We start from the raw sequence: 11,355 nt of genomic DNA, 5'->3' as shown, positions 1-11,355 counted from the left end.
CCTTGAGAAGAAAGGTTGTGTGTTTGTGTGTGTGTGTGTGTGTGAATGGGCCCGGCACCTGTAGGTGCAAGCCCCCCCAGGGAGAGGGTGGCTTTTTTTCCCCTTCTGCCGCGTCGGAAGGGACCCCCCAGGTGCCGGGAAACCCTTGTCCGGCAGGACACTCCCGGTCTACCCCTGCCCGCCCCCAGCGCCAGCGCTTGGTCCTGCTCATTTTAATCCATCTGCGAAGTGAGAGAGAACGAGGGAGCAGGAAACGAGGGAGTGCGGAAGAGCAGAAAAAGAGAGGGGTGGCGAGAGAACGAGCCACCCCGTGGATGAGACGGAATAAACATCAGCTCATGGAAACGACCTCAGGCTTCTTTGTTTTTTGGGAATAGGGGTGGGGGGCAGAAGAGGGGGCCAGGGCTCCTGGACCCCCTCTCTTCTGCTCTGGGAAAGGGGTGGGGGGCATTTGAGCTGCTCGCTTGTCACACTGGTGGGTCTAAAGCAGGCACCCCCAAACTCGGCCCTCCAGCTGTTTTGGGACTACAACTCCCATCATCCCTAGCTAGCAGGACCAGTGGTCAGGGATGATGGGAATTGTAGTCTCAAAAAGCATCGGGAGGGCCGGGTTTGAGGAAGCCTGATCTAAAGAGTTGTCCCTGTCTCATCCTCTGAAGTCCCTGCGCCCCCCATTTCTCGGTGGAACGTGGATTTACAGTATTTTCCACTCCATAGGGCACACCGGACCATAGGGCGCACCTAGTTTTTAGAGGGGGAAATCAAGAAAAAAACACCTTATTTCCCCACCAGCCCCAAAGAGCAGCGTACAGGCTGAGTGCAACCTCTCCCTGCCGGAGGGGTTGCGCGTGGCTATGGCACAAGCCAAGACAGCGAGCGGGATGGATCCCGCTCGCTGTCTTGGCTTCCTCTTTAGCGATAGGAGGGGCTGCACGCGGCTATCCCTGAAGCCTTCGGAGCGCAGCGCAAGTTCCCGCTGTGCTCCTCAGGCTTCGGGTTCCTTTTGCTGAAGCCAGGAGAGCAAGACTCTCCTGGCTTCAGTGAAAGGAATCCGAAGCCTCCAGAACGCAGCGGGAACTCACGCTGTGCTCCGAAGGCTTCAGGTGGCTACCCCTGAAGCCTGGAGAGCGAGAGGGGTCAGTGTGCACCAATGCCTCTTGCTCACCAGGCTTCAGCGAAAGCAACGTGAAGCCTCCGGAGCGCGGAGAGAGTGCTCCCTCTGCGCTTCGGAGGTTTCGCGTTGCTATCGCTGAAGCCAAGGAGCCTGCATTCGCTCCATAGGACACGCACACATTTCCCCATCATTTTTGGAGGGGGGAAAGTGCGTCCTATAGAGTGAAAAATACGGTAATTATCTGCCTTTGTATCCAACCTTTTCTCCAAGTTGCTGAAGGTAGATTGTTCTCCTTCCTCCTGCTTTAATTCCCACAACAACAAGCCTGTGAGTTCTAGGGTAAGGAGAGAGAGAGAGAGAAATAAACTTCTCTCTCTCTGTAGAATCACAGAATTGTAGAATTGGAAGGGATCTCCAGGGAACATCTAGTCTGACCCCCTGCAATCCATGACAAATGGACAGACACCGAAACTTTGTTCAAAAACTTCCAAGGAGGGAGAGTCCACCGCCTTCCCAGAGAATCTGTTCCACTGTCAAACAGCTCTTACTGATGTCAAAGAGTTCCTCCTGATATTTTGTCAGAATCTCCTTTCTCGTAATTTGAAGCCGTTGGTTTGGGTTCGAGTCCTGCTCTCCAGAGCAGGAGAAAACAAGTTTGCTCTGTCTTTTGTGTGACAGCCCTTGAGATATTGGAAGATGGCTTCCTGTCTCCTCTCAGTCTCCTCTTTTCCAGGCTAGACATACCCAGCTCCTTCAACCGTTCCTCATCAGGCTCGGTTTCCAGACCCTTGATCAGGGGTCAGAAAACCTTTTCAACAGGGGGCCGGTCCACTGTCCCTCAGACCTTGTGGGGGGCCGGACCATATTTGGGGTGCGGGGAAATGAACGAATTCCTATGCCCCACAAATAACCCAGAGATGCATTGTAAATAAAAGGACACATTCTACTCATGTGAAAACACCAGACAGGCCCCACAAATAACCCAGAGATGCCTTTTAAATACAGTCATACCTCGGGTTGAAGTTGTTTCAGGTCGAGCGTTTTCAGGTTACGCTCCGCGGCGACCCGGAAGTAACGGAACGCGTTTTGCCGCTCGCACATGGGCAGATGGTCAAAATGATGTCACGTGCATGCACAGAAGCGGCGAATCGCGGCCCGCGCACGCGCAGACGCGGGTTATGTTCCCTTCAGGATGCGAACGGGGCTCCGGAACGGATCCCGTTCGTATCCAGAGGTACCACTGTATAAGGACACATTCTACTCATGTAAAAACACACTGATTCCCAGACCTTCCGCGGGCTGGATTTAGAAGGCGATTGGGCATCTATGACAGCTTGTCAATATCCTTCAAGTTGGGCAAACAACTCCAGGTGGGATTTGACCAAGGCAATACAGTGGTACCTCAGGTTAAGTACTTAATTCATTCCAGAGGTCTGTTCTTAACCTGAAACTGTTCTTAACCTGAAGCACCACTTTAGCTAATGGGGCCTCCTGCTGCTGCCGCGCCGCCGGAGCACGATTTCTGTTCTCATCCTGAAGCAAAGTTCTTAACCCAAAGTACTATTTCTGGGTTACCGGAGTCTGTAACCTGAAGCGCATGTAACCTGAAGCGTATGTAACCCAAGGTATCACTGTAAAACATTTCCGAAATTGCCGCTGCACATTTAAAATGGCATGTGGCAAGTTTGCTGTGCTAAATGGCCCTGCTCAATGATTGCTGGATGCTCCCAGGACAGTATAAATCCCTGGATTTTGGTTTAGGAAAAGGGTCCATAGAGGAAGAGGGTTCAGGCAGGAAAAGCGCCTTTGAGCTGACTTGGGGAGGTGTGAGGAACGAGATGGCCAGCATATCGAGAGATCCTGGGCTGCAGAAAGGAGAGAAAAACCTAATTTTGGCCAGCCCCAGAGCTGCATTTTAACGTTGGCCCAGGACAACTTGGCAAACTTCGAAACACTGGAGAGTTCACCTGACGATGTAGAGGGAGCACTTCCCTCGGCAGGGAGACATCGCTCAGCTGGGCTTTGGGGAAGTGACTTTGAGGGTGCCGAGCATCACTTTCAGATAGGTCTGAAGGGGAACCAGTGAGTGGGCCGGGGGGGGGCAGAGGGAGACAGTCCCTGGGGCTGGGGGCTGGATTATTTGGTACGCAAAGAGTTGCCCTCAAGAAGGGGACCTGCTTGGACCTCACTGGCAACGGGAGGCATCCGGATGATTTGGGGCCCAAACCACACCAAACCAGGTATATCAGGAACAGAGGAAAGGAACAGATTGAGGTTGAATCCTGACAAGACAGAAGTACTGTTTCTGGGGGACAGGAGGTGGGCAGGTGTGGAGGACTCCCTGGTCCTGAATGGGGTAACTGTGCCCCTGAAAGACCAGGTGCGCAGCCTGGGAGTCATTCTGGACTCACAGCTGTCCATGGAGGCACAGGTTAAATCCGTGTCCAGGGCAGCTATTTACCAGCTCCATCTGGTACGTAGGCTGAGACCCTACCTGCCCGCGGACTGCCTCGCCAGAGTGGTGCATGCTCTGGTTATCTCCCGCTTGGACTACTGCAAAGCGCTCTACATGGGGCTCCCTTTGAAGGTGACCCGGAAACTACAACTAATCCAGAATGCGGCAGCCAGACTGGTGACTGGGAGCGGCCGCCGAGACCATATAACACCGGTCTTGAAAGACCTACATTGGCTCCCAGTATGTTTCCGAGCACAATTCAAAGTGTTGGTGCTGACCTTTAAAGCCCTAAACGGCCTCGGTCCAGTATACCTGAAGGAGCGTCTCCACCCCCATCGTTCTACCCGGACACTGAGGTCCAGCTCCAAGGGCCTTCTGGCGGTTCCCTCCCTGCGAGAAGCCAAGTTACAGGGAACCAGGCAGAGGGCCTTCTCGGTAGTGGCACCCGCCCTGTGGAACACCCTCCCACCAGATGTCAAAGAGAACAACAACTACCAGACTTTTAGAAGACATCTGAAGGCAGCCCTGTTTAGGGAAGCTTTTAATGTTTGATGTATCACAGTATTTTAATATTCTTTTGGAAGCTGCCCAGAGTGGCTGGGGAAACCCAGCCAGATGGGCGGGGTATAAATATTATTATTATTATTATTATTACTATGGAACTCCCTGCCACCAACTTGGATGGCTTAAAAAAAAAAGCAGATTTGACAGATTCAGGGAGAAGACTATTGAGGGCTACATTCACACCCTCACAATTTGTGTGGCTCATTCAGATTAAACCATAAAGAAACCTTTTGAGTCGTTTAAAAAGGTGCCCCTAATGGGTAAGAAGGAAATTTTTTATTAAATATTTTGGTCTGTGCATGAGTGAGTGTAATTAATTGCATCAGCGCTAGGTGGCAGCAAATCCTCGTGTCGATGACTCTTCCAAAGAGCCCAGGCATTAAAGCGATTCCTGCCCAAAGGCTTTCAGACAGCAGAATCCTGGAAATGTCCCGGACATTGCGGACGTAAGCCATCCCTAAGTTAAGCTGGTATCCCTGGATCCAAGTTCATTCATGCGGCTGGATTCATGAAACTTGGTACCTCCAACTGGATTTTGAATAGATGTGCGATTTGTTGTTACTGCTTTGAAATTTATTTCTCCGCAGGTCGTGCTGAGAACAGCTAGTCCGAACAATGTTTTTAATATGGCAGGGGGCGCTAGGGATGAATTTATGGAGCTGGGGTGTGGGTGGCCCAAAAATATTTGGGAACGGACTGCTTTAACGCATCTGAGCGACACCTGTGGAAACTGCAAAAAGGTTGAGGATGGAAAGGCAGAAGAAATGTGGAGCAAGTTATGCAAAGAAAGAGGAATTGTGCACGCATGTTAATAATATGTACAGGTGAAACTCGGAAAGTTAGAATATTGTGGAAAAGTTCACTTATTTCAGTAATTCAACTTAAAAGGTGAAACTAATATATGAGATAGACTCATGACATGCAAAGCGAGATATGTCAAGCCTTTGTTTGTTATAATTGTGATGAAAACAGCTGATGACAACCCCAAATTAACAATCTCAGAAAATTAGAATATTAAATGAAATCAGCAAAACAAGGATTGCAAATAGAGCAATACTGGACCTCTGAGAAGTAGAAGCATGTATATGTACTCAGTACTTGGTTTGGGCCCCCTTTGCATCAATTACTGCCTCAGTGCGGCGTGGCATGGATGCTATCAGCCTGTGGCACTGCTGAGGTGTTATGGAAGACCAGGATGCTTCAATAGCAGCCTTCAGCTCTTCTGCATTGCTCAGTCTCATGTCTCTCATCTTTCTCTTGGCAATGCCCCATAGATTCTCTATGGGGTTCAGGTCAGACGAGTTTGCTGGCCAATCAAGCACAGTAATCCCATGGGCATTGAACCAGGTTTTGGTACTTTGGGCAGTGTGGGCAGGTGCCAAAGTCCTGCTGGAAAATGAAGTCAGAATCCCCATAAAGCTCATCTGCAGAAGGAAGCATGAAGTGCTCCAAAACCTCCTGGTAGACGGCTGCGTTGGCCCTGGACTTAATGAAGCACAGTGGACCAACACCAGCTGATGCCATGGCTCCCCAAATCAACAGAGATGTGGGAACTTCACACTGGACTTCAAGCATCCGGCATTGTGTGCCTCCCCATTCTTCCTCCAGACTCTGGGGCCTTGGTTTCCAAATGAGATGCAAAAGCTGCTCTCATCAAAAAAGAGATTTGGGGAGCCATGTCATCAGCTCATATATTAGTTTCACCTTTTAAGTTGAATTACTGAAATAAATGAACTTTTCCACCATATTCTAATTTTCCGAGTTTCACCTGTACAAGGTGCAGAATAGGGATGCGTGATGACCCAGCTGTTTGTTGGGGGGTGCAGTGCAGCCCCATGCCTGGTTGTGGGTCCAGCGCCAGTGCTGAGCATCTCTTTCTGGTCCTGTGGCAGGTGAAGGAAGCTACCGTATTTTTCGCCCTATAGGATGCATTTTTCTCCCTCCAAAAATGAAGGGGAAATGTGTGTTCATCCTATGGGGCGAATGCAGGCTTTCCAGGCTTCAGGAAGCTATCCGCAAGCCTTGCGAGCCCGGGGGAGTTCCCGCAGGCTCGCAAGGCTTGCAGGCAGCAGCCTGCAGCCCGAAGCACGGGGCGCCCTCCGGAGGACGCCCCGTGCTGTGGGCAGATGTCCGCAAGCCTTGCACGCCCGGCAGGAGGTCCCGCCGGGCGCGCAAGGCTTACCGATAGCAGCCTGTTCTGGGGGCTGGGGGGGGGATAATTTTTTTTTATTCATTTCCTCAAATGAGGTGCGTCCTATGGGCCGGTGCGCCCTATAGGGCGAAAAATACGGTATCTCTGTTTGTGTCCCGCCTCCAGCTAGCGAGGGAGGAGCCTGAATTCGAAGGGGCGGGGCACATTGCCCAGGCCGGTGCATTGGGGCGTCAGGTCGATCTTCGCAGGGGGGACCATGGGGTGGAGGCTGAAGTGCTGGAGGATAGTGGTGAGGAAGAGGAAGATCTCCATTCGGGCCAGGCCGGCCCCCAGGCAAATGCGCTTCCCTGCAGGCGAGGAGCAAAGAACAGGGTTTAGAATCCGCACCACCGATTCCCAGAAGGAAAGGGGTCATAGAATCATAGAAGGGTCAAGGGTGGGTTGGAGAGTGTGAAGAATCCCAGACTCCAGGAATTGCAGAATTGGGAGGGTCATCTAGCACAACCCCCCCCCCGCGAGGCAGGAATCTTGCCCAACGTGGCGGTCAAACCCACAACCCTGAGATTAGGAGTCTCATGCTCTACCGACAGAGCTAATCCAGAATGTGGCAGCTAGACTGGTGAGTGGGAGCGGCCGCCAAGACTACGTAACACCGGTCCTGAAAGACCTACATTGGCTCCCAGTACGTTTCTGAGCACAATTCAAAGTGTTGGTGTTGACCTTTAAAGCCCTAAACGGCCTCGGTCCAGTGTATCTGAAGGAGCATCTCCACCCCCATCGTTCTACCCGGACACTGAGGTCCAGCTCCGAGGGCCTTCTGGCGGTTCCCTCACTGCGAAAATTGAAGCTACAGGGAACCAGGCAGAGGGCCTTCTCGGTAGTGGTGCCCGTCCCGTGGAACGCCCTGCCATCGGATGTCAAAGAAATAAACAACTATCTGATGTTTAGAAGACATCTGAAGGCAGCCTTGTTTAGGGAAGTTTTTAATGACTGAAGTTTGAATGTATTTTTAATCACTTGTTGGAAGCCACCCAGAGTGGCTGGATTAGAAATTATTATTATTATTATTATTATTATTATTATTATTATTATTATTAATCTATTTAAGCAGATGGGGAGTGCCCGAATGTGGTTCACTGGCCTTCCCCAATTCTATAAAAATTATGCTTAATGTTGAGAAAGTGAATTGATAAACATCTCCCTCCCTCTCTCGTAACACTCTGACTCGGGGACCTCCAATGCGGTTCAGTGTTTGGAGGGTCAGGACAGATCCAAGCAAGTCCTTCATGCAGCACGTTGTTGAACTATGGAACTCCCTGCCACAAGAGACCCGGATGGTCACCGACCTGGGTGGTTTGAAAAGAGGATTGGGCAAATTCAGGAAGGGAGGAGAGGGCTCTTGATGGCTACCAGCCAAGGTGGCTACGCCCAACTTCCCTGGTCAGAGGCAGCGAGGCTTCTGAATCCCAGCTCTGGTTTCTCCTCACCTGAGCACAAGGCAGACATTTCCCACCGATTGCCACATGCTTGGAGGCACATCAGACTTTCAGCAAGTCAGTTAGGAGGGGATGGTCTCTCGCCACATCTCCAAACACGACATCAATTGTCATCTTGTTGTCAAACAAAAACACCTTGGAGGCCCCAGGCCACAGAGAGGTTAGGCTGGCCTCAACCAGAGCCAGGGCCTTTTCGGCCGTGGCCCCGATCTTGTGGCACGCTCTGTCACAAGAGACTAGGGCCCTGTGGGACTTGACATCTTTCCGCAGGGCCTGCAAGACAAAGCTGTTCTGCCTGGCCTTTGGCCAAGGCACAGTCTGACCCCCTCCGTTGGTAATCCTCATAGCACTCTAGCCCAATGGTTGCCATCAATTTGATTTGAATTAATTTTATAATGAAATGATTTTAGAATGTTGTATTATTTGATTGTTGTTAGCCGCCCTGAGCCCGGCTTCGGCTGGGGAGGGCGGGATATAAATAAAAAATTTATTATTATTATTATTATTATTATTATTCACTTGGAAGGTTTGAGACCAAGCAGTGTGCAAGCAAAATCACAGGTACGTAAACCATACCGAAAATCCACCTCCCTCAGAGACTTTAGCAGCTGCATGTTGCGCGATAGTTTTTTCAAAATCGTTCATTGCTCTTGTGCAAACTTTGTTTAGCTAAGGACCACTGTTGTGTCAGGCTTCAATAATACACACACGTATATTTAAATCCATACTGCTCATTAGGAAACACAGCGGCTTTTCTTGTGCGCTTCCTGTGGCACCAGTGGAAGGAAAAGGCATTGGAGGAATGAAAATAAAATAAGAAGTGCTTGCAGGATCGGGCCAGTGGCCTATTGAGTCCCAACCAGACACCACTGGGAAACCCGCAAGGTGGTGCTCAGAAGCATTTCCTTCCACATCAACTTTATGGATGCTGTCCATGATTAAATGGGTGCAAGATATTGGGAAAAATATTATGCTTGAACAATGGGAAAAATTGTGGAAAGAAACTACGTGTTATACTTTGAAAGAAAATTACCGGTACCTTAAAATACAACATAGATGGTATTTAACACCTGAAAGAGTAGCCAAAATGAATAAAAACTGCGGCGAAGCCTGCTGGCGATACAGCACGGAAAAAGGTACTATGATGCATATATGGTGGAACTGTTTAAATATTAAACAATTTTGGAATATCATATATAATGAAATGAAAAAAATGCTCAAATACTCATTTAGGAAAACATCAGAAGGCTTTCTATTGGGAATAGTACCAGGAAGTTTAAAGGAAGAGGATAAGACATATTTATACGCAAAAGTAGCCACAAGGCTATTGATTGTGAAAAATTGGAAAAGTGGTATAATACCGACAAAAACAGAGTGGCTTACCAAATTATTGGAGTATTGCAATATGTCCAAAACAATGGGGAAATCAGAAGGATCCCAAAAGAGAAGATAGACAAGGATTGGAAGGTGTTTAAAGAATATTTGCAAAATAATAATGAAAAAACGGAACTCCTATTAGAATAAACAAGTTCCGCTATAAATACTGAAATATCAAATAATATGGATAACAATGTGTAATAGAAAAAGAAGTCGAAAGTTGGTTTAACAGTGTGTGAAAGAAAGTAATAGAAATGGAAAGAAATTGCAATTGAGTAGATTGGAAGTCTAGCACAGGGTTGGGTGAGGGATGGTGGTGGGAAAAGGAAGTATGTGCGGGATTAAATATGGGTATGTATGAATATTTTAAAGGATTGTATGAAATGTGTGTTTGTTTGTATATCCGTAATATGTATTATAAATGTATTATTGTTGAATTATCTCAATAAAAAAATTAAATATTAAAAAAACACTTAAAAAACAACTTTATGGATGTTGTATTTATGTAACCCAAACACAGCAGACCAACTGACTGCTCTGTTTCTTGAGCATCGTGACACCTCCCTTGTCTTGCAGTTGATTAAGGAAGCAACGATCCAAGCTACACCATGTTTTAATTTTTGCAACACACCCCGGGACCTTTCTAGGTACCAAACCTCCTCCGACCGGCCTTGAGAGCAGTACATGTGAAAAGGATCTAGGAGTCTTGGTTGACCACAAACTTGACATGAGCCAACAGTGTGACGCGGCAGCTAAAAAAGCCAATGCAATTCTGGGCTGCATCAATAGGAGTATAGCATCTAGATCAAGGGAAGTAATAGTGCCACTGTATTCTGCTCTGGTCAGACCTCACCTGGAGTACTGTGTCCAGTTCTGGGCACCACAGTTCAAGAAGGACACTGACAAACTGGAACGTGTCCAGAGGAGGGCAACCAAAATGGTCCAAGGCCTGGAAACGATGCCTTATGAGGAACGGCTAAGGGAGCTGGGCATGTTTAGCCTGGAGAAGAGGAGGTTAAGGGGTGATATGATAGCCATATTCAAATATATAAAAGGATGTCACCTAGAGGAGGGAGAAAGGTTGTTTTCTGCTGCTCCGGAGAAACGGACACGGAGCAATGGATCCAAACTACAAGAAAGAAGATTCCACCTAAACATTAGGAAGAACTTCCTGACAGTAAGAGCTGTTTGACAGTGGAATTTGCTGCCAAGGAGTGTGGTAGAGTCTCCTACTTTGGAGGTCTTTAAGCAGAGGCTTGACAACCATATGTCAGGAGGGCTCTGATGGTGTTTCCTGCTTGGCAGGGGGTTGGACTCGATGGCCCTTGTGGTCTCTTCCAACTCTAGGATTCTATGATTCTAATAATAATAATAATAATAAATTTTATTTATACCCCACCCTCCCCAGCCAGAGCTGGGCTCAGGGCAGCTAACACCAATAAAATCACAGTAAAAACATAATAAGGGGTGGGGAACCAATTTAAAACACAGGTTAAAATGCCATTTAAAATGCAGCCTCATTTTAAAAGTAGCCGATAAATCAAGACCCTTAGGGGAGGGAAACATAAGGGTCAGCCTGAGTCCAAACCAAAGGCCAGGCGGAACAGCTCTGTCTTTCAGGCCCTGCGGAAAGATGTCAAGTCTCTCAGGGCCCTAGTCTCTTGTGAGAGAGCATTCCACCAAGTCGGGGCCAGTACTGAAAAGGCCCTGGCCCTAGTTGAGACCAATCAAACCACCTTGCGACCTGGGACCTCCAAAATGTTGTCATTGGTGGACCTTAAGTTTGGGCTGCAGGGAACCAGTCTAGGCCACGGGTTGACCAGATACTTAATGGACACGTGAAGTGGAGAGCAGTACAATTACTGTCTATCTGCAAGAGGCCACACTGTGGGCCTGTTGGTGAGCGAGATAGGCAATGAGCTGCAACGGCAACTTCCTCCCAGGTTGCACTTCTACGTGATCATGACAAGCCAACGGGAGTTGCCTCCAAGACCAACGGCCGACATGCGCCGCTCCAAAAAGCCGCCACGCCTGCAACGGGACACGCCAGAGCCAGCCCTGGGACGCGCCGCCCGGGAGACGGCAGAGGGGGGCGGAAGGAAGCGCCAGAGCCCCGGGAGGACAGCGGGGAGCTCCATGCAGGAGGTCCACAGGTCAAGGTGGGCCCCCGGGCCCCTCCACACATCCCTGCTGTTCC

General features: G+C 49.1%; 1 protein-coding gene across 1 annotated transcript in view; it reads right to left on the bottom strand.

Annotated features, from left to right (window-relative positions):
- Positions 1–6,295: 6,295 nt before the first annotated feature.
- LOC309536833 (cytochrome P450 2F3-like) overlaps positions 6,296–11,355 on the bottom strand; it is a 109,664-nt gene continuing 104,604 nt past the window's right edge. The window contains exon 9 of the mRNA XM_082231192.1: positions 6,296–6,632. Coding sequence (XP_082087318.1) covers positions 6,451–6,632 — 182 coding nt within the window. The 3' untranslated portion in view covers positions 6,296–6,450. The remainder of the gene's footprint in view (positions 6,633–11,355) is intronic.

Source organism: Podarcis vaucheri (genome assembly GCF_965113315.1).
Source record: "Podarcis vaucheri genome assembly, chromosome: 7".
NCBI lineage: Eukaryota > Metazoa > Chordata > Lepidosauria > Squamata > Lacertidae > Podarcis > Podarcis vaucheri.
The sequence above is the reverse complement of the archived record's forward strand: the minus strand, read 5'-3'. Positions and strand labels throughout refer to the sequence as shown.